This window comes from Rhea pennata, unplaced genomic scaffold (assembly GCF_028389875.1).
Source record: "Rhea pennata isolate bPtePen1 unplaced genomic scaffold, bPtePen1.pri scaffold_46, whole genome shotgun sequence".
In the NCBI taxonomy this organism is placed as follows: Eukaryota; Metazoa; Chordata; class Aves; order Rheiformes; family Rheidae; genus Rhea; species Rhea pennata.
In genome coordinates this window covers 690,001-713,185 of record NW_026907685.1, presented here as the reverse complement: position 1 = coordinate 713,185, position 23,185 = coordinate 690,001, and the positions used below count along the sequence as shown (strand labels likewise).

Here is a 23,185-nt window from a genome sequence, read left to right as displayed (position 1 = left end):
GGGTGCCCAAGTGCAGCCACACCTTGTCCGGCAGTGTGACGTGGTTGCAGCATGAAGAGGACAAGACCAGAACAAGAAGGATGGGGAGCCCTCGCTCCTGACCTGCTACAACTGTTTTGTCACTTGGAGTCTGGCCCGGGTATCCAGCTCAGCCTGGCCCAGCAGGGACAACCACACCAGCTGCACAGGGATGGGGGTCCCCTCAAAACCCCCAGCATCACTGCTAAGAGCCACCAGGAGTGGCCCTGTCTGCTGCCCACGCACCCATGACAAACCAGCCCCACACTTCTGAGCTCCTTGCTCTCCTCTCCAGCCTCCAGCTCCGCCACCCCAAAGATGATGCCCACCCCCACCACATGCACATACAGCCACCTGGATGACACCATGCACTCTCCCACCTCTTCTGTGGGCAGATGCCTTATTCTCCCTACATCCTCAAGCAAACACCAAACATTCAGCCAATAGCAGCATTCAGTGCTTTCAGATGACTGAGCTAACTCATGCCGTCTCTTTGGAGAGTTTTCCTGTGGTCTTCTGAGAAGGACTTTCCAAAAAGGCAGTAGTCCACTGCTGTTCCCCAGCAACCATCCTTCTGCTTCACTGCCCAGACAGGACCACTGAAGGCGCTGGCAGCCGAGGGAATGGTGCTGTGTCGGGCTGCTAGCTGCCGTTCCGTGCATGCTGCAGGCGCGGCAGTAGGTGCCGCTGGTTCTTCCCTTTTCTCCTTCGGGCTCCTCCCGAGCTTCCCCACCCCGCCGCACTTAGCGCGCTGCTCCGCCTTGAGCTGCAGCCATCGCCTGAGCAGCTCTGCTTTGGGGTTTACCTTCTCCCTCCTCCCACGGCGTGTCCGCTCACAGCAAGGCTGGAAACCCAGTGCTGCCACTCACCCTTTCTGTTTCACGTTTTCCCACCTGTTTCCCACCTTCCTGTCTCTGCTAAGAGACAACAGCTCTGCTACCTGAGATAGCAGTGCTGCAGCTTCCCCGACCACTCCTGCTCACCCTCTAATCATAGGCAGCCCCATAACTTGAAGGTGTGGTGAGTGGGGGAATGAGGGTCAGTTTGTAGCCTCTTACTTTGGATGGTTTTGCACACAGGCATCTGATCTGATCCACACACAGGGATCTGAGCTGATCCAGTAAACTGGGGGGAATACATTCCGGACAACATTCCTAATTGCTGCAGCTGGTTTCTCTCTGCTGTGACAGCAGTCCTCTCAGGTAGACCATCATCAACGTCTGCACAGTCAGGCAAGTTAAGCACCCTGCACCCATCAGCCAGGCCATCAGGGAGGGGAATATGCTTTTGTTTGGCTGCCGATTCTTACGGAGAGGGCTTTGCAGCATGGCCTCTTGGGGGAGAGGTCCCTTCCATCAAGCTCCTTTGTGAGAAAGCAAAGTACATCTGCCCCATCATGCCACAACCTTAACAGGAATTCTAAGAACCCTTCACCGGGCTTCTGCTGAGAGTGTCCCTGCCTATCCTGCAGCTCCGAAGCTTTACTATCATAAATAGTGCTGGTCCTTTGAGTACTGGCTGCCTTCGGTCCAGGAAGCTGCTGCTCTACTGCTGCCCAGGCAGCTACCTCCTCCTCATGCTCGCTGTCTCACACTGAACAGGGGCAGAGGGTGGGGGGATCATCACAGTCCCAGCTATTACCGTCCCAAATTTCCAGATCCCAATCCTCTTTTTACACCAGTGCCTGGCCTGCCAGGGGATGGACATCTCACGTCCCCTCTTGTCCCGACTCCAAATTCCAATGTGGGTGATCGGCAATGCAGTCAGCCATAACAACGTACAGCAGTGCCGCAGATTTTCCCCTCATTCCACAGTGGTGGTTCCCACCTCTCGGGTCAGTTGGCAAGTCTTCTCAGTGGCTTGGAGATCACTTCCCAGCTGCCCAATTTGTGGGTGCTGCACTAACAATACCTCACCCAGGGTGTGCAGTGCAGTCAGCAGGATCCATCCCAGATCCCCTGCTGCCTTTCCCTCCACCAGCCCAGCTTGCTCCAGTTAGAGCTTGGAGAACATTTCCTCTAGCCTGTTTGGGGTTACCCCAGCTCACTTACAAGCTCCAGCCATGCTTCAGAGGAGACCCACTCTGCTCACTCGTGAGCTACAGGTGCCCACTGACCTGTAGCAAGCCACCCAAGGTTGTGGCTCCTTGTCTCCATCTTGCCCTTTTGTCCCCACGGAGGCATCTCCACACCAGTACCTGCCAACCCTGCCATAAGGGGGGCTGCAAGGTGCGGAAAAGGAGGGTTGGATACAGGCACTGAGAGGCAGTCAAGGCATGTAAGGGGTTACAACAAAGTAAATTTAAGAAGGACTTACCCACCAAACTGCATGAGGAACCCCGGGAACCGCACCAAGGGGTCAGTGCTGGCAGGCTGTGGGACTGACGGGTCGGATGCCCAGGCTGGATTCACTTTAATGTATCCTCGGGGCCCCTTTTATCTCCTGGAGCTCTTTCCTTATCTCAACTGTGCAAAGCTCGAGTAGTTGCTGACTGTGAAGCAGCTGGACAGTGTTGACAAAACAGAGTAGGCATGTCTGGCCCTAACTGGTTTTGGTCAGCGTACAGAGCACACTGCAGGGCAACTTTGCTTTACTCTGTCGGTCACCCAGCTGCTCACCAGACCTTCCACAGCAGTTCTCTCTGCAGTGGGGCAGAGAGGGGCAGGACATGTCATGGAGGATCACTGTCCACTTCTGAACAAGGACAGAAACTCACCAAATTTGTCATGACGGACTTTCAAGGACAGAAAAGAGTATGCTGAAACCAGAATGTGTCATTCCAAATATACGGCCTGTTCTGGGGGAAGGCCATAGCTTGTAGCAGTGTGTGCAGAGAAGGCTGAAACACACTACACAACACTCAATGGAAAGAACGTGCCAGAGAAGAAGCAGAGTAGGGCTCAAATTAAATGCTTTTTGCAAGACCAGCCTTAAATTGGTGGGCATTATTCATGACTAACTAAATAAATGAATAAATAATCCTTCAGTTGAATTTCAACCTGCTTTTTTTTCTTTTTTCTTTTTCCTTTCCTTTTCCTTCAGATTGCTTCCAACCTTCCTTCTCAACTGTAATAACCTGCAGAGTAGTCTTCCTTGTCAAACATCCCTTCTTTCACAAGCCAGGCAGTCTTTTCACCCCCAAAAAGGCATTGCAAAGGTAGAGTGAGCTGGCACTTTTGTGGAGGGCCTGCTCCTGCACTGCAGTGAATGTGTCAGCAGGAGTCACCAAAGTCTGCTGGGAGTTGCCCTTCCACTCCCTGATCCTGCAAGTCTGAAAGTAGAGAAAAGTCAGAGGGGGCTGGGTCGGGAAGAGGGACAAAATGCACCTGATGCTAATAGGAGCGACTGAACAAGAGGTCCTGCAGGAACAGGAGGCCTCAAAACTCCCCATAACTTCTACTGAGTACCAGAGGTGTGAGGAAAACTGTTTGCAGGCAGAGATATTCTGTGAGTAGTAACTGGGTTCTGGCATTTCTCTGCTATGCAAGCTGCCTGTGAGGAATTTGTACTAGGTAGCAGTATCAAGGCTAAAATTAGTAAGATAATTCTGTTCCCCAAAAAACATAATGGATATGAAATATGACCAGCATGATCCATAGGGTCAGAAGGGAGTCTTGGGATGTGAGAGCAGCTTGATGTAGAGAGCTCTGCGAGAAAGGCCACATTCAGTCAAAATTGCCTAGGAAAGAATGTCGGAAACACCAAAAGTAGGTATGGATGTACTAGAATGGGGGCCCAGGAGAAAGGTAAGTTGTTTACTTGTGTGGAGTTTGGGTGGAGAAAAGGAAATGCAGGGGCGGTGGAAAGGTAGTTCCAAAAAAGAATAGGATGGAGAACGAGGTATAAATTCAGGTGGAAGTCAATGAATGGGGGAAATCTTATGCCTGCAGGAGTGCAAAGGCCCATAGATGGTGGTGCAGCTGACCTGTGGACCCAAGCCCCCTGGGACATGGGAGAGAAGCCCCTTGGACAACCCACCAGACTCTCCATCAGGTATTTGTTCCAAAGACTCAGCGTGGGAGAGCAGAATAAGAACATACACTCCCTCCACACACACTCACACACACATACCCACACACAGAGTTTTGCTTCCTACAGAGGGACATTCTGATGCCAGGCTCTGATGCCTTCGGCTTCCCCTTGGCTCACAGAATATCACCTGTCTCCATCTCAGGAAGAGAAAGGCAAAGGGATGAGATGGCTATAGAAAATGAAATCCTCCACAAGAGCTGCAGGCAGCTACCAGGGAAATTACCTGCTGAGAGCAGCCTGAGTTAGTCCTGCAAGTGCTGAAGGTCAGCTTTGCTTTTGCATCTGTGGGTATAAATAAAACTGCTTCTAAACTAGGACTCATTCTTCTAGGGCAGTGATGGATTGTAGGCTAAGGGTATCCTAAGTGCAAGTGGGAAAGAAAGTAACAAAAGGCTGTCCAGCTTTTCCTCTCCAAAACAAACCTGCTGAGTAAAGAGCTGGGCTGTTGCAGTATATTGCTTCTGAGTATGCAGGTCCATGAGCACAGAAGCTCGTGGCAAGCTTCTGGACCCACACCTTGCCAGGGATTCCCCTCTGGAGAGCTCAGGTTTCTCTTCCTGTCCCTAATAAAATGCAGAAAAGAAGACGCAAATGTGATGTCACATCTTGGAAAGGATATGCAAGCAAAGCATCAGAGTAAGGCTGAAATGAGTTGCTTCTGCAAAGGCCAGCCCGAAAGAGGCAGGTGTTATTCCAGGTTAAAAGTAAGTGGGAGCTGGGAGAGAATGGGAGAGAAAAAATTCCAATAGGAGCATTCACAACTGAACAGAGTATGACAGATTAAAAAGACTCACATAAACGGCAGTGCTCGCTTCCAAAGCGGCCAAGATACAAATACTAGAGATAAAGCAAAAAAGGTAGTAGCAAGCTAATCAACAAGTGGTGAGAAGAAGCCCCAGCCACAGTGCTGGGCAAGAAAGGGCTGGGAAAACTGCTTCTCAAAGCAGCACTTTCCTAGGCAAATGTTCCGATATTGGCCTTCAAAGCACAGAAATCCCTCCCCTCCACCCCATTCAATATTATTGTTCTCCTGTGCATTAGGTGACAGGAAGAGATGGCTAAGCTGGTTCACCAGCAGAAAGAGAAGCAAAGGGCGCACAATGACCTCCAGGTTAGGACACTGGACTGGGATTCCAGAAGCACAGAAGCCAAATCCTAGTTCCAGTGGCAGCTCCTTGAGAGGCAGCGTAAACAAACAAACAAACAAACACACACCTTGCTCTCTGTCGGATTTCATCAGTCTTGCTGGTGCCATCATCTCCAAAGAGGAGACTTTAACCCAGGAACTCATCTGAGAAGGAACAGAGAGGCCTATGGCCAGAGGAAGGGCAACTTGCAATACCTCACACAGGCCAGTGCCAGGTGTTCTGAGCCTTCAGAGCTACAGTCTTCCCCATCACTAACTTAAAGCAAAAGCTTATCCCCAGCCCCTGCATTTCCCCACACGAGTAGCACGTAGGCTTCCCTCTCCACTTGGGCGTTGCAGAGGGGTCTTGCAGCAGACCAAGTAGGTGGTAAGGGATGCATCAGAACCAGCAGTGGCTAAGCAAGAGCTAACACACAGCTGCACATCAGACAGGAAGAGTATCAGTAACACCCCCAAGAGCAGTTCTCGGGGGTAGTTCCACAGGAAACGCCCACAAATGATGACAGGCTGTCCAATAATGTAGGCAGCCCATCTCAGTTCCATTTTGGTCAAGCTCTCAAGTCCTTGGTGCCCTTACAAGGTCTGACAATGTTTCAAGCTGTAGCAGGGATTCTACAGTAGTCTCCTGCTCAAGCCTAGGGGCACGTGTTGTCTCTCCTGTGTGGTTTCTCTGAAGCCCTTCCTGGCCTGGCAAGTGCAGCAGTGCTCAGAGGCACTTCCAAGAGGAGAGCCTAGAAGGCAGCTGTCCTGGGCACTGGTGCCTTGATCTTGCTACCTAAGGTCACAAACACTTCAGCTGGAACTTGTCCACCAGGTCTCATGTTTATGCTGTTCCCCTGACACACAGATTCCCTGGAGGCACATGCGATCCTGCAACATGTGCCCTGGGGAAGAGGCCAAAGACAGTCTCTATGCAGCATCATTTTGTAAAGAGAATTTGAGGAGGACTGTGGTTCTTGCAGACTTCAAAGTAACAGAACATTTACCCTGCCACAAACACACGGACACATACCCACCCCTCACAAACACACACAGAGTTTTCCTCCGTGTACAGTGGCATTATGATGCCTGGCTCTGAAGCCTTCAGCTTTCCCTTGACTCACAAAACGTCACTTGCCTCAGGGACCAGACGTTCTCCTGCCTGCGAGTGCTCCTCTGAAGCTGCATTAGCAGGGCCCATCAAGGGTACAGAGTTTAAAATCTGGCGTGCTGTGTTTGATGGGAGGAAGGACTCCAAGGGCTGCAGGATAATCTAGAGGCAGCACTGCTTCCATCACCAGCAGTGTACCAGTGCCCTGAGGGTCAAACCTGGTACTCCTAGCCTGCGGTTTCCTGCATCATCCTCACCAGAGTTCACTCCCCTCAGGACTCACAGCAGCCCCACTGCATTGCCTGGTAAGCTCCACCACTTCCCAGATGTTTGAATAGAGTAAGGGCAAAAGAGAGAGAGAAATAAAAATCCAACCCCACAGACTTCTTTTGTCTGACGACAGTTGTTTAATTACACTTAACTTGAATTAGAGTTCACACGATAGTTACCTGTAGATTTAATGATTAGTTTTATATATTCTTGGTCAGAAAAACTGAACTCACAGTCCGTTGAAATATGACTTTAAATCCTTTCTTTTCATAACTTTAGAAGCAGGGGAAAAAATCATTAAATGTTTTGCTTCTTTGTTCATTGGAATTATCTTCTTACAACAGCGTCCTAGCTTTTCCAGTTGATCTTTAGGTATTATCTAGAAATGCAAACTTCCCCCCTCACAGCCTTAGGCTTCCTCCTAAGTCATTACCAGCAAATTCTGGGAGACAAAAATTCCAAGAATTTAAACTGGAGAATGAAAAGGGTGAAGGAAAGGCTTCACTGGTAAGCCTTGTCTCCTGTGTAAGCTGCTACCTGCAGTGTATCAAGGAAGCACAAAGAGGCACCATCTAAATTGTATTAGTCTAGTGTCTGGTTTTGTGCTGAAGTTTGCTCTTGTTAGGCCCCCCCGTTCCGTTGTTATCTCTCTTAATATGTCTGCAGTGTTTGAAGCGTCCTGCCAAGATACCACAGTCTCGTGTGGCGATTTTGTGCAGCTGAGTTATCTCTTCTGAATAGCTTTCTCTCTTGTGGGATTGTGTGGGGACACAAAGCTTGCACCTGCTTTGATTTTTCTCTCACTGGAGCTCTTACTGCTATCTTAGTGTTTTGGTTAGGAGGGGAGGGTTGTTGTTTTTTGGGGATGAGGGCACTTCTCCATGTTTTTGCACTCTGGAAATTTCTTGCCCGAGCTCTTGCTAATGAATGTAGCCAGGGTGACAGGAGACTAGCCTTCGTTATGAGAGAAAGTGCTGATTGCCTAGGTGAACGGGGGAGAGAATCTGAACAACAGCTTTATTACTTGAGCACCGGGGGAGAGACACGGGGGAGCTAAGATGAGGTACCTGGGAACCTCTTGGTATCTCCTCACTGCAGTTGCTCTAGTGTGTCAGTCATTTTCTATAGTGGTGGCAGCCAAAACTGGGTGCAGTACTCCACATGTTGTCTCATGTATGCCTAGTAAAGGGGAATCATCTCTTACCTTGTTCGACCAGCTCCAGTCATCTTCATACAGCCCTGTGTATTGCCAGCCTCCATCCCTGTAGGCCTCGCTGCTGGCAGATACTCCCACCTGTCTGCCGGGCCTGTCTACCATTGCCTGTCTACCAGGCCCCCAGGGTCTGGTCAGCAGAGCTGTCACCCAAGCAGTCAGCCCCCAGCCTGCACTGCCACAGCGGAGAGCCCATACCACACACAAGATTTTGCATTTGTCCCTTGCTCCCTTTCATGAGCTTCATGGCTACAAGGATGCTGTGGAAGACCATGTCAGAAGTGCTATTAAAAGACAGGCTAGGCTAGCTACGAGAAGCAACTGCTTCTAGCTATTACTGCTGAGGCTTGATGCTTCCCCTTTAGATCAGAGACTTGAGACATACCTGAGGCAAACCAGCATCACCACCATCTGTAGGCATGTACACACCTACTGTCAGAAGAACCACCATCCCCTATTCGCAACCCATTTTTCTGTCTTATGTGCCGTTCTTTCTGAGCTTGGGCCCAACTTTTCAGGGTGCTCGCACCTCCTTTTCTCCACCAAAATTCCATCCTGCAAAACCCGGCACAGTGCCCGGGGGGAAGGTGTGTCCCTGCAGTGCCTCTCTAACAGGACCTGGCGTAACAGTGGGACATCCTGTGTCCTAACAACAGCTCCCCTCTCCCCCACAGCATGTCTCAGTGGAGTCCCAGTCTGGAGGATGCCAGGAGCAGGTCACCTGGTGCCATGACAGCCTGGGCCGCACCAAGCACACCCGCAGTACAGCTCTCACAGTAACAGCACTGCTCCAGATCTCTCTCTGATTATATCCAATGTGCTGGGTGACCGGACACATGAAATACTATGGCTGGGTATGTTCTGCCTGCCTGACATCAAACAGGAAATGAAGCCAGGAAACTGTTATTTACTGTTATTTTCACATATACCTGCACTTTTGGGTCTGGTGTGGTGTTCAAGCGATTCTCAGGAGAAGGCGACAAAAGAGATGCTGAGTGTGCCTGGGAACACAAAGGTCCCGCTTAGATCTGACCACAGCTGGGAATGTTGCAGGGCCTGTAGTGTGAAAGGCAGGGCGTTTGGTGGCAGCAGCTGGACGGGATTCTTCTGCTCCAAAGGGGAGGGTGAAAAGGTGCGGCTAGGGAAATGCCTGTGTCCCTCCAAAACTGCTCTAAACACAAGGACTGCATGCCCTGCCATGCAGGTGACTGTGTCTCTTCAGACTGTGAGACAAATTTATGTTCTCTGGCAGCTTACTAGGGCAGGAGCTCCCAGCCTCACTTCGCCTCGCCTCGCCTCGCCTCGCCTCGCCTCGCCTCTCCTCTCCTCTCCTCTCCTCTCCTCTCCTCTCCTCTCCTCTCTGCTCCTCTCCTCTCATTTTTCTATTTGTACCTAGATTCAACAAGAGATTGCTCCCAACACAGAGTCATGCCAGTAAATTCATATAACCTTGAGGTGGCCATTTCTGCCTTACAGAGAAAGAAAAAGGTGTATGTAAGCTGTATGCAGGATGCTTGATGGAGTCAAGCATTATTCATGGGCAATATTGGGGTATTCCAGTTCTGACCTGAGTTAATCAAGGCTTGCTTCAATTGCTTCTCTGGTCTGAGAGAAAGGCTTAGAGAGTACAGGTAGTGTCCCAACAAAAAATGTTGACTGGCTCTCTGCACCGATTGGACTGAAAAGGCATGGAGAGGGGAGGAGAGGCTACAGGCAGACAAGAGGGAGCTGCCGGTGGAGGTGTGAGGGCTGATTTAGGTTGTGAGGTTACTTGTGCTGCGGAAATGGGCTTGGTGAGGAGCATCAGGCAGGCATTGTGAGGTGCTCATGGCAAGGGTGACAGGCAGACCAGAGGGTCAGAGAGGTTGTGGGGGGATCAGAGAGGGATGTAGACTGGAGGGAGAGCACTTGGGTGCTGATGAGGAGGTGCTCTATGTTCCCTCAGTTGAGCATACGGAAGCTGGAGGATGGCATGTGAGGACAGGAAGGGCTCCCAGATGCTGGCCAAGAGAGAGGACATGTTTTGGGGAGGAAAGGAGCCTTGAGGGAATGGTGCTGCAGTTGTGACTGGGAGCTGTGAGAGCCCCTGTGGGCGGTCTCTCCCCTAAACCGAAGCACTAACCTGAAGCCATATCCTTCCACCTTGCCTCTCTCCTCCCTCCACTCACTGAGGCCAAATCCAAAGAGCTATGTTGAAGCTTCCCTCTCTGTCCCTTCCCCTAACCCTGAGCCTGTGCCTGAAGGTAATTGCTGGCTCTCATCCCTTGCCTAGAAGGGAGAAAGCAGGCTCACTCGCTCCCACTAACCACAGAGCCCAAACCCTGCATGGATACCTGAAGCTGAAGCCCAAAGATGCTCCCTCTTGGCCCCTAACTCTCCAGCCACCTTTAAGCCTCACTGGAAGGGGTTTGGGATCTGAGAGGCAGAGGAAAGGTAGGGCTTGTGAGTTGTTGGACTGAAAGGGCATGGTGCTGAGAGGAGAGGCTAGAGGCATCCAGGAGGGAAGTGCAGGTAAAGGGGTGAGGGCTGGGCTGCACGTTGTGAGGTTACTTGTGCTGCAGGAATGTGCTTGGTGAGGAGCATCAGGCAGGCGTTTTGAGGTGCAGGGCAAAGTTCTGGGGCATCCCAGAAGGGTCGAGTGTTTTTGGAAGGGTGGAGCTAGAGACAGGTTGTAGGGACAGTGCTTCTTTGTAGACCGGGAGGTCTCTTCTGTTTTAGCACTTGACTGCCCAGTGGAAGTATGCAACCTGTGAGGGCATGAAGGCTCCATTTTCTCGGACAAATCTGTCCTCTCTAATAGCCTCTCCACAATAGAAAGCAATCTCCTGAATGCGGTGAGTTTACACTTGGCTCTTCTTCCAAAATTGGAGTCATTAAAGTTGTGATGGAATGGTATCCCCAAAGGGCTTGTTGCTTTGCTTGGGTTCTTCATGGACTCAGGTGGACGCGATCAGTGTCTCATTGCAGCTTGTTAGAGAACTAAGTTTAGATTCAGAGTTTGCTTATTTGGGCCCTGAGTCTTTAGAGGTGTTGAATGATCACAGAGTAACCTTCCTGAGGCAGTAACATATCTGTTGGGGCTAGTGATTGATGACCATCTGCCTGGAGAGGTAATAAGCTGCCAGGGGAGCTCAGAGCATTTCCAGGACCATAGTATAGTGGGAGTGGGCGGTGAGTGAAGCAAAATCAGGAAATGTATAGGTAAAGGAAGGCTCTGCAATCCCAGGAGAGGCAGTGGAGACCCAGCAGGCTCAGGGAAAAAGACACCAGAGAGTCATCCCTTGTACTCTCTTTGAAATGTCATAGGCTGGATCCAGCGCAGCCCCATAACATACCTCGTGCTCTCGGAAATGCTGCCTGGTCCCTTTGAGCACCTTCCACAGCTGCATAAAATGGGAGGCGGGGACTGCCAGTGGCATGCTAACCATCCTTTTGGGTCTGCTTTTTGCTCTAACAAGGACGGGCGCTGTGGAATCGCCCCGCAGCCGTGTGGCACCACCATTGGCTGTTTGCAGAGCAGCAGTGCCTGCACAGAGCCTTGCAGGGAGTACAGGGCAGGGGGACCTGCAGCAGCCGGCCGGCGTGGGCACTCTCATCTGGGGAAAGACTTTCTGAGAAGCAGAGACGTGCCTGGAGGGCAGCAAGGGGGTGATTCTCAGGAAAGGTGAGAAGTGTCATGGGTTCTTTATAAAAGCTGCTGAGGATATGTATACAACCAACGATTGTGATCTGTGGACGTTGTGTGGTATCAAAGCTGAATATGATACAACCTGTCAGCTCTGAGAAATATCATAGTCATTGGAAAAACCCTTGGACTGGACTGTGAAGACCAGAGTTGCAGAAGAAAATTAAGTCCTGAACATTGCTCATGTTTTCAGAGGCTAAGCTGTCAGAGGGCCAGCTTACCCAAATAAATGGACAAATACTTGATTGGGCAAACTTTCTCACAATCGTGTCATCACCACCAGCTAGCTTAGGCTTGTTGGATCTCCTTAACCTGGAAAAGGGACCTCTATATAAGGATACAGGTGTTTAATAAATAGCCACATGCCACATCATCTAATCAGTTTTGTTCATGAACGGATGAACAAGATTCTCCCTGTCCCTATCTACCATCCAGCAAAACCGCAGCCAAGGGAGTGGGCTTGATGTAATCAGTGGGGAAAGAAGACCCTATTCAGACTGACTCTAGTCTGGCACTGAGAAGACACGTGAAAGATCTGAATGGACCTCTCTGAAAGGACATTAGAGGAGAATAAGCTTACTCTGTAGAATAAGTGGGACACTGCTCTGGTGTTCTTTTCACTCGTTTGGCTAGGTAGGGTTGATCAGGTGCTGGGCACAACTAGACAAACATAGTGACCTGTTCATACATGGCCAGTTAAACTCTTTTTCCCTCAAGTTTCTTTCTCTCCAGTCCACTCTGATCCCTTTCCCCACCTTTGGTCCTTCTCCTGAAGATCTCTTAAAGTCTCACACATTCCCAAAGCCTCCTTAAAGTTCTGCACAGTTCCCAAATGCTCTTGTCCTGCTTCCCACGATAAATCCTCTCTCCCTTTATGCAATAAACGCTTCAGTCCACAAGGCTTTCAAGGAGAGTCCTCGGGTGGACTCACCTTGGAAGAAACACTCCCTCCAAGGCCCCAGGGACAATGGGATAGTCGCTCTCCTTGGATGGCCTTAAGAATATCCAAGTCAGGGTGCTCCTTTGCACTGAGCAGGTAACTGGCATTTCTCTGCCATCACTGTTCTTCTGTTCTTTGTATTTACAGTGACTAACCTTCAAACACATGAACTAACAGTTTATTCCAGTGTTTGGCCCATTCCTTCTGTAACTGTTAACAAGCCACATATACTAGATGCAGAGGACGCACTGTGCAGCTCCAGGCACAGTGTAATCTGCTTTTCCATAAAATGTATTCTTATGAAAAAGAGACACTGGTTAAGGTTGAATAATAAGAAAACAGAAGTAAATAGGAGAAGACAGGAGGCTGCTTCTTGGCAAGCCTGTCCCACCCCTTGCAGCTGACTTCCTAAGAAAAAAATGGATCTCATTTTGCTCCTGTTGCAGATGACTACATTAATCAATGCAGATACCTCACAGTAAAAATCAAACGAACAAACAAAGAGCTACTCTGAGGCTAGTGGCTAGTAGAACTACATGTGGAGCTAGCTGCAGATTTTAGGTAGATACATATAGTAGTGTAAACGAGGAAAGAGAAAGCAGGAAGGTAGGAGTAAAGAAATCACACCACCCTCCTGCAGAGGGTACTCTTAGAACCACAGTGAAGATAATTTTGGGATTAAGGGAGAGATTCAATTTGAGATTAAGGCACCTACATTTGAGGTTCCAAACGTACATTCCTCCCTGTGAGACAAATGCCTAAACATCAGTTTCAACCACTGTGGATCTAGGCGATGGAGGTGGAATTCAGTTGCCTAAACACAAGTGTCGAGCACCATCTCAGATGCCCTGGGCTATCTGACAGCCATACAGGGCTGGTGGATCTGGCACAGGATCTAAATCTTTCTGGAGCAGCAGAGAGATACCAGCTGAGATACCCAGAGTATTTCAGGTGACATAACATACTTCTCTGTACATGGCCAAATGAATCCCACAGAAACAACTAAATCCCTCCTTATCTGTTGGCTTTAGGATAAGATGAACCATACCCTGGCTTCTCTTGACAGCTCTGACTGGAAGTGGGATTCGGCTGCCTTAAAAAAGAAAGAAAGAAAAATAAAGAATCGAGTGACATTTGAGAGTAAATCACTGTAATAAAGGTGTTTTTTTGGAAGTATCACTCTCTGGAGCCGCTTCTCTTTTCCAGCTGGATGTATAGGAGTGGCAGTTCCACCAACATATATTCATCTTTATGCACTGATATTGCCCAAGATAGGAGACATAAGACCATATCCAGTATGTAGGGTTTTTCTGAAGGGGCCCAGGCTGTTGGCAGTGAAAAGCAGATTTCTGCACAACACATTCTTGAGCCAAAAGTGCCTCTGATTGCATTTCCCATTGCCTCCTACCCCACACATGCTGCAAGGCAGAACATTTTTTGCACTAGTAGCTGTCTGGAGAAAAGTCTTCTCTTTAGGGCACATTTCACCTCCACATTCCTCAGGGTGTAGATCAAAGGATTGAGGACCGATGTGACAACATTATACATGAGGGTGGCTATCATGTCCTGCCTGGGTGAACTTCCTGAGGAAGGTGGCACATAATTAAAAATAACAGGGACGTAGAGTAAGACCACTACTGTGAGATGGGAGACACAAGTGGAGAAGGATTTCCTCCTTCCCTCCTTGGACTGGACTTTCATCCAGAGGAAGGAAAATATGTACAGGTAAGAGGAGAGTGTGAAGACAAAGGGGCCTATCACAATACTCCCAGTGATGATGTTGAGAAGGCTCAGGTTAATCTGGTTGCTATCGCAGGCCAGCCTCACCACAGGCTTGATGTCACAGAAGAAGTGGTGGATGTGGTTGGGGCCACAGAAATGCAGCTGGGAGGTCATGACTGTGTGCATCAGAGCATGAAGGAAGGCAGCAGTCCAAGTAGCTGCAGCCAGCAGCAGGCAGGCCCGTGGACTCATGATCAGGGTGTAGCGCAGGGGGTTGCAGATGGCCACACAGCGGTCATAGGCCATGACAGCCAGAAGAAAACCTTCACTACTTCCCAGGAAGTGGAAGAAGTGGAGCTGGCTTAGGCAGCCAGTGTAAGAAATGCTCTGGCGCCCTGAGAGGAAGCCAGCCAGCATCTTGGGTATGGTTACTGTGGAGTAGAAAATATCCTGGCAGGAGAGGTTGCAGAGGAAAAAGTACATGGGGGTATGGAGCCGGGGTTCACATACCACTACAGTCATGATTGCTGTATTCCCCAGCAGGCTGGACAGGTACAGCAGTAAAAATAGCATGAACAGGAATTGTTGTAGCCCTTGAAGATTGCTCAGGCCAAGGAGGATGAACTTCCTCACCTCTGTCTGGTTATCCATCCCTGCAGGGAAAGAGAAAATAACTTGGCAGTAACTTGCTGTCTTCTGTCCTGAGCTGTTATTTCCTTTTCCCAGAGTCCTCTTCCATAAGGTGTATCATCAGCTGATGCTGCCTCAGGAATGGAAGAGATCAGCTACTGAGTCTGGAAAAGTGACTCGAAAGAATTCCTTGATTTTCCACCCCAGCTGTTTCAACAAATAATAGAAAATGTGGTAACCTAGATGGCCAATACCAGTGTCGAAACTGCCACCTGTGTGCCATCTCACTGAAAGGAACGGCGTATTTGAGAATAATGAGGAAAGAAAATTATGAGGGAGGGAGGGAAGAAGGAAGGGAGGGAGGGAGGAAGCTAGGAAAAAAAGGAAGTGAGGAACGAAGGGAGGAAGGAAGGATGAAGGAAGGAAGGACAGCTGGCTGGTTACCTAATTTTTAAGCAATGATCATTCTGAAATCCTATGTTTTCTTCTTTTTTTTCTAATTCAGAAAAGGTTTTCTAATCATTTTCTTCATTCCAAATCCTAGCTGAATATACTGAATCTTTCCCAAAGCTGAAGTATTATTGTAGTTTAGTAGATCATATAACATACCACTCTCAAAGAAGATTAATTGCAGACTGTTCATTGGTGTCAGGAAACCTTTATATAGTACTCCCTTTCACTGAAACAATCACATTTCTTTCCAGTAAAGGAAAATTTCTCTCTCTCTGGTAACTTCTCTTGGGATCAAGCCTCTGAGCCTTATGGGACTTCATTTCAGAAAACATCAAGGCATAGCATTTCAGGGACGCAGAAAGCTCATGACGCTTGTGGGGTCAGCTCATGGGGAGTTGAACTGATTGCTGATTATTTGTACGGCAAGCTCTCACAAGCAGGAGAAAGTTGTAGAATCAAAAGCCATTTATTGAAATACGCAAGGTTATAGCATGTAATTCTCAGGGAGACCAATGGGGAATTTGCCAAGAAGGGTTTTATATGTTTTTGTAGTTCCCAAGCATAATACATTGAATATGTATCATGGCTTTATTTGACCTGCTACAGCTAAACAGCTGAACTCTGCCTCTGACTTAACGTCTTTTGCTCCCTTTATAGTCCACAAAAATCTTAAAACTCTCGCTTTTTTTTTTAACTTCTGAAGATGGAGATTGAACAAACTATGATAATTTTCAAGGGCTCCAAATATCTGTCTCTCTGTCCTCTGTGCAAGCTCTATTTGCTGTGAGCAATGGCACCTGAAATCCACACCAAAGTGCCCATCTGCCTGATTGAGAACATGCAGAGGTGGGGGCTGGTGGTGCAGCAGAAGACCCTGCATGCAGGTGTTGTCATCGTTCACGCAACCTGTGGTGGTGGTGGCCATCACAGGGCTGTACTGAGCTGGCAGGTCCCACCTCATGACCAGGCAGGGTTGTGAGAGGATGGGAGAGGTGCTGAGCTGCCCAGGTACCAGCCCCTGGCAGCCAAGATGCCTTGGTTTTCCTGCTCTGTATCTAACACTACTGAGCCCCTTGTGTCCTCTCCACAGGTTTCTCCCTGGTCTTCGCCATGCAGTCCTACATCAAAGCTATCTGGATGTGCTGTGCTCCCCACCCGTGCTGGCCTGGACACACTGTGGTGCTGCCAGACACTGAAGGGCTGAGTGACATGGGGAAAGTGTGGAAGAAGCAGAGACTTCCTTTTGTGTTGACAGAACACTTTGTGGAAGCTCTCAAGGGCCCAGCCATGTGGCAGGACTCAAGGCGTCCTCATTGCCTGCGCCGGTGTGCCAGGAAGAGACAACCTGTGGGGAAAGAGGCCAGTGTAGAACTACATGGATAAAGTCTTCTGGTGCATGAAGTCCTGCCTGGCATCCTTAACGTTTGCCTTTGACTGTCAGAGCCCTCATTCTGCCTGGGATCCTGGCTGTCTGCAGGGTACTGGAGGAAGTCAGTGGCTGGGGCCATGCTGCCTGGTGAGACATCATGTCTTCACAGCCACGCTCCCTCTCATTCTGGATCTGTGATTACTCAGCAGCCGTTAGGCTGGTGGGCCTTTTGAAATCTAGTGCCTTGCAGGCTTGCAGTGCCTTTTGAACTGGAGCTGTCTCTGTGGTGCTGACAGCCAGAGGAGCTAGGAGAAGGCTCCTGAGGTTGACAAGTTGCCAGATTCCTCAGCACTTTCTAGTAATCAGAAGCCTGTGGGACTCTGAGAGTTAAGGGTTGAGGACAAGGTGGCTATAGGAAGACGTGGTGATGTTATGTGTGTGAATCTCTCCAAAAAGCTGTCCCTGCCATGGCCCATGGTTGGACATTTAAGGCCTGGGAATTTAGAGCTTTGCCCACTCTTAGGGGTCTTGCACAGAGTTTCTTGGTATGAGCCAAGGTTGTTCCAGAGCAACGCATGGATCTCTGAGCTAGCCATAGTGCTGTCCAGTGCTCTGGTCTATAACAGCAAGGGCACCATCAACCAGCAGGCCATGGGCCAGCTGCAGTATCCTCAGCAGGGCAGCAGCACCAGAGAGACCTCCTCTCTCTAAGCGTTAGCTTAGGGGTTTGCACATCCCAGGTCCTCAAATGGCTGCTTTCTTTGGGGAGATCAGAGCCTCCTGGTGGGGCACAGTGACACAGGACCTCAGGGATCCTGTGCCCTACACCTCAGGGCTGAGGGTTTCAGCCCTACTTCTGCTGGTGACTCCAGGCTGTTCTCTGTCCCTGCAGAATCTCCACTTCTCCTTATTAAGTGCTGATGGGTGGAAAGGGTAGAGTGCACTGGCTTGAGGATCCAGGGTCTCTATTTCCTTAGCCAGCTCCCCAGCTATGTGACAAAGCTGATGGAGAATGTAAAGGTGAAAGCAACTCCTAGGGGGAGTGGAGATGAGCTGGAGGAGTCAGACAAAGTTTTCTAGTTCTTCCTATCCTTTCTCTGGGCTGTGCAGGACTTCACATTGTAACTGAAGGTGGATGGGAAGGAAATCTCAGAAGACAAGTACCTAGAGAATGTGCTGAAATTAAAGCCCGGTAGAGGAATGGCGCTGTGCTCGGTGCTGTGCTTCAGGAAGGGCAGGATGTGTCCAGCTCTGGACAGCTGCGTTTCAGCATAAGACAACAAAAGCCTAAGCCCTGTGAGTTTGCTCCCTAGCCTACCTCCACAGGTAGCAGCCAGGAAACCCAGTTCTATAACCATTCCCAGGAATGCATTCACCAGTTCTCCCCACACCAGAAGTGCCACGCTTGGAGGAGCATCATGACAGTGAGATTGAGCCTGAATTCCAGGAGCAGATGGTGAAATTATGCAGCCACATCTGGGAGAAGTTTACACCCAAGACCATCCATGGTGACAACACAGTAGTAATGGGGAGCTGTGAGTGCCAAGGTCCAGAAGGTCAGAGCTGGCTAGTTGCTCTTGGGACTGTGCCTGAGGAAGGCTCAAATACATGGTCAGATGACGCAGGTGGGAAATGGAAGAGCTTTTCCAGCAGCTGCTTTACTTGCTTCTTCATTTAGAGCCACTTCTCTTCCATTTCCCCTCACTGTACCCATTCTTGCTGCTCTGTCCCTTGCTGCTCTTGCAGTCTGAGCCACTGTGCTTCACCACTCCCAGCTGATCGGAGCTGAGGACGGTCTTCAGGGCACCTTCATTCCTCAGGAAAGGCACCCCTTGAAGGATAGCATGGGGACCAGCATGTGACTGAGTCTCGCTTCACGGGAACTAGAGAGTGACAGAGACCTCCTCATCTACTAGTGACAAACTGCTAGAAAGATCTCAGCCCCATGGGAGTATACTATCATGCCCTGAGACCTCTTACCTATCCTAGAGGATCTGGGTCAGGAGGGACATCTGGAGATCTATACTCAAACCTCTGCTCTGAGCATGGCTAACTTCCCAGGTAGATTACATTGGCCAGTACTTTGTCCAGGCAAGGTCTGAAAATCTCTGGGCCCTTGCACCCCTACTGCTCCACTCTCATGGTGACAGCTTTTTCCCTAATACCCAGCTGAAATTTCTCTTGATGCTACTTGTGCCATTGTGCCTGTTGCACCTTCTCCTGTTCCTCTGGCCTGCTCTGAGCACCTACATTAGACCGAGCAGAGATAGGCACTGCTTATTCCTACCTGGGATCAGAGGATGGCACATGGAGACTCATCTTTACCCAGCGCAGAGGGACTGTGGAGGTGCCCATGGGCTGACAAAAGAGCAGAACAGGACTGAGGGAAGAAAGAAGGTCTCCAACAGCTCCTTGCCAAACCCCAGGCAGGGAAAAACTCATTGGAAAGCAGTCCTTAAAGAAGACTATGAAGTAGAAGGGAATGCACTGGTGAGCTGCCTGCTCTTGCACACCTAGACACTGCATATGGTCTGTGCGCACTCTAAATAACGATGCCTGTGGTTTCTATCAGCACATCCCAGACACCCCATGACCCACAGGGAGTCCCTATGCCAACTGTCAGGGACTATTCTGGCTTCAGAGGGGCTGCTGGAGAGCACTGGAGCTGGGGTTGCTCACCCTGCACCTCCCATCCCAGGGTGCCTCTGGGCTCCTGAGAGGTGTTGCAATGACCAGGAGGGAGAGCCTGTTCTATACCAGTGCAAGGCACTGGGACAGTGCTGCTTATGATCCCAGTAAGAAAAGCACTCAGATTCTGTAAGGTGTTGCTTAAAATACCATTTATTGGAGCTAACACAAGAAGGAAAAAGAGGATAGGTAATATTAGATCCCCTCAGATGCTGGGAACCCCAAGCTGCGTAGCACTGTGCCTCTTTTGTATCATCAGCAAACTTGCTGAGGAGGCACTCAGTCCCTTCCTCGAGGTCATTGATGAACAAGACTGGACCCAGTACTGACCCCTAGGGGACACTGCTATCTACAGGCCTCCAACTGATCACAACCCTCTGAGCTCTGTCATACAACCAGTGGCAGACCACCTCATCATCTATGTATCGAATCTGTAGTTCATCAGGTTGTCTATGAGGGTATTATGGAAGAGAGTGTTGAAAGTCTTGCTGAAGTCAAGGTAGGCAGCATCCACTGCTCTCCCCTCCTCTACACAGCCAGTCACTCCATAATAGAAGGCTATCATCAGGCTGATGAAGCATGATTTCCCCTTGGTGAATGCAGGCTGACTACTCCTGATCACCTTCTTATGCTTCATGTGTTCGCAAATAGTTTCCAGGAAGATTTGCTCCGTCACCTTCCCAGGGATCGAGGAGAAGCTGACTAGCCTATAGCTCCCCTGATCCTCATCCTTGAATGTCAGAGAGACATTTGCTTTTTCCAGGACCTGCCCTGACTGCCAGGACCTTTCAGAGATGATGGAGAGTGGCCTAGCAAGGATGTCTGTCAGCTTCCTCAGCATTCATGGATGCATCTCATCAGGTCCCATAACTTCAATTTGTTCAGATCTTCTCTAGTCTGATCCCCCTCCACCAACAGTAAATCTTCACTGCTCATATTCCCATGGGTCTCAGGGACCTGAGACTCCTGAAGCCATGTCTTATCAGGAAAGACTGAGGCAAAGAAGGCACTGTAAACCTTTGCCTTTTCCATGCCCTTTGTTACCATGTCCCCGGCCCCATTCCTCACTGGGCCCACATAGTCCATAATCTCCTTTTTCCTACTGATACACCTGCAAAAGCACTTCTTGTTGCCTTTCACATCCCCCACTAGATTCAGCTCCAGGTAGATTTTGACGTCCTAACCCCATCCCTGCATGATTGGATGGCAAATCTATATTCCTGCCTGGTCAACTGTCCCTGTTTCTGTCTCTTGTATGCTTCCTTTTAATGTCTGAGCTTAGTCAGGAGTTCCATGTTCATCTACGCAGCCCTTCTGACACGTTTCTTGATTATCAGGATGGACCGTTCTTGAGCTTGGAGGAGAAGATCCTTGAAAATCAGCCAGCTCTCTTGGAACCCTCCTTCTCTCCAGGACCGTATCTCACAGGATTCTTCCAAGCAGGTCCCTGAAGAGGCCAAAGTATGCTCTTCTGAAGCCCAGGGTTGTGATCCTGCTTCCTTCCTCCTCTCAGGATCTTGACCTCCACCATCTCATGGTCACTGCAGCCAAGGCTGCACCCAGTCTTCACAACCCCAACCAATTCTTCCTTGCCAGTGAGTATCAGGCCCAGCAAAGTGCCTGCCCTCATCGACTTTGTAATCACCTGTGTCATAGTGTTATCATCACTGCACTCCAGGAACCTCCTCGATTGCGCGTGCCCTGCCTTGTCCTTGTGTGCACACGCTAGGGGTGGGCCCCCTTCTGCTCTCTTTTGTTGATTACAAAGTCTCTTTTATCATCTACTAAACTACTCAACCACCCTTTGAAACCTCAAGCCTACCCCTCCTCCTACCGTAAACGTCTTGCCTCCTCTGCACTCCTCGGAACAATGTGCAGAGTTGGACAAAATGGATTTTCTTGGGTGACCAGGACACCCACTTCCACTTCCCAAACTACTTCCAGCAAATCCCTCCCATGTCCTTGGGCACTGTCAGCCACTCCAGCAAAGCACAGCCCCCATCACAGTGTGGCCAAGCGATGCTGACCATGGCCCTTTTCTGAATCATTTTCTCAGGACAGCAAGTACAGAGTCATGGAGTCCAATCTAGACTTCCTGTGCACCAAGGAAATGATGCCCTGATGTGGCGTGCATCTGCATGGAGGATGGAAGAAGTGCACTGCACTGGGTGCATCCAGGCAGCATCAAGTTGTGATGTGGCTCCTAAGACACCTTTCCTTAAGACTGAGCTCTGACACAGGGACTTAGATACCCTATAGAAGCCCACCTTTGAGGGGAAGATGGCGGTGGGAGATTGGCATCAGAGCGTGGACCACTAGCCATTCTTCAGCCACATCTGAAAGTCCCTTCTGGTTGTGCCCCACAAGGTCTGCAGAAGAAACAGGCAGAGGGCACAGACCACACTTCTGTGCATTTTTTTTATGTCTCAGGCCCTTTGTCATGAAGTCTGGCTCTGCATCCTAAGCACACTGGTGTGTTCTCCCACCCTACCTGTTCATACAAGTTATCTGAAGACCAGTATTTTCCACCCCCAGGCACTTTCCAGCCCACTTCAGCAGCCTCCCCCAACTCCCTCCACCTCCCACTGCCTCTCCCCAGCCCATCCCAGCAGGGCAGGACAGTCTGGGAATCACCCCCATGACAGTATCTGCCACAGGGTGCTTGCAGGGATCTGGCACCTGACACCAAGCCTGAGCCCCTCTAATGGCCATAGCAGCTCCTGAGGTGGGAGAGAGTGGGTGTTAGCCTCCCTACCAGCCCTAAGGCCAGCAATGACACTAGGAAGTGGAAGCCAGTCCCTCTCTTGCCCCCCTGCTCTTTTCTCTAGGATAACAACACCCACCTCAGCTGCCTCCTACCCAGCCCCACTCCCCAGGCCAGCACAAGTGCCCTGGTGCTTCTCTGGCAACTCCTACCATTCTCCAACCTCCTTTCCCAGTGTAAGAAGAACCTGACCTTCAGTCACTGCACTGACAAGATCTCTTTTATATATTATAGAAATGCTATTACAGCAGCCAGCTCTGACACAAGGACAGACACATTTACAGAAGGCCTCTGGCCAGACAGACCAAGTTCATGCCTCTGGAGAAGTATGATAAACACAAATATCTGTGTACAGAAATGCTTTTCGCAGATACAATAAACAAAGAAAAGCATAAGCCAGCCTACGAGAAACTGGGAATCGCTCACGAAGACAGAAGGCAGCCTATGACTGGTAAAATACTATACGTTGAACCAATTTCATCAGTGCCTCTTTGATCTCTTTGTTCCTCATGCTGTAGATGACAGGGTTCAGTGTTGGAGGCACCACTGAGTACAGAACGGCCACCACTAGCTCCAGAGCTGGGGAGGAGATGCATGGGGGCTTTAGGTAGGCAAACACTGCAGTGATGACAAACAGGGAGACCACAGTGAGGTGCGGGAGGCACATGGAAAAGGCTTTGTGCCGGCCCTTCTCAGAGGGGATCCTCAGCACGACCCTGAAGATCTGCACGTAGGACAGCACGATGAACACGAAACACCCACAAGCTACACAAAAGCTAACCATGGTAACCCCGGCTTTCCTGAAGTAGGAGTCAGAGCAGGAGAGCCTGAGGAGCTGGGGAATTTCACAGAAAAACTGCTCCACAACATTGCCTTGGCAGAGTGGAATTGAAAATGTGTTTCCAGTATGCAGCACTGCATTGAGAAAACCACTGCCCCAGGCAGCTGCTGCCATTTTGACACAAGTTCTGCTGGCCATGAGTGTCCTGTAGTGCAGGGGTCTGCAGATAGCAATGTAGTGGTCATAGGCCATGACAGTGAGAAGATAATATTCTGAAGAAATGAAGAAAAGAAATAGAAAGACCTGAGTAGCACATCCTGAGAAGGAAATGGCCCTTGTGTTCCACAGGGAACTGGCCATGGATCTGGGGACTGTGGTGGAGA

The 23,185-nt window shown here is 49.8% G+C and overlaps 1 protein-coding gene across 1 annotated transcript; it reads right to left on the bottom strand.

Annotated features, from left to right (window-relative positions):
• Positions 1-13,799: 13,799 nt before the first annotated feature.
• LOC134154836 (olfactory receptor 12D1-like) lies at positions 13,800-14,768 on the bottom strand. The gene has a single exon (XM_062601484.1). It carries the CDS (start codon positions 14,766-14,768, stop codon positions 13,800-13,802), a length of 969 nt encoding a protein of 322 aa, XP_062457468.1.
• Between the last annotated feature and the right edge of the window lie 8,417 nt (positions 14,769-23,185).

Coding starts and splice junctions, on each gene's coding strand:
- LOC134154836 (XM_062601484.1), bottom strand. CDS start 14,768: ATGGATAACCAGACAGAGGTGAGGAAGTTCATCCTCCTTGGCCTGAGC.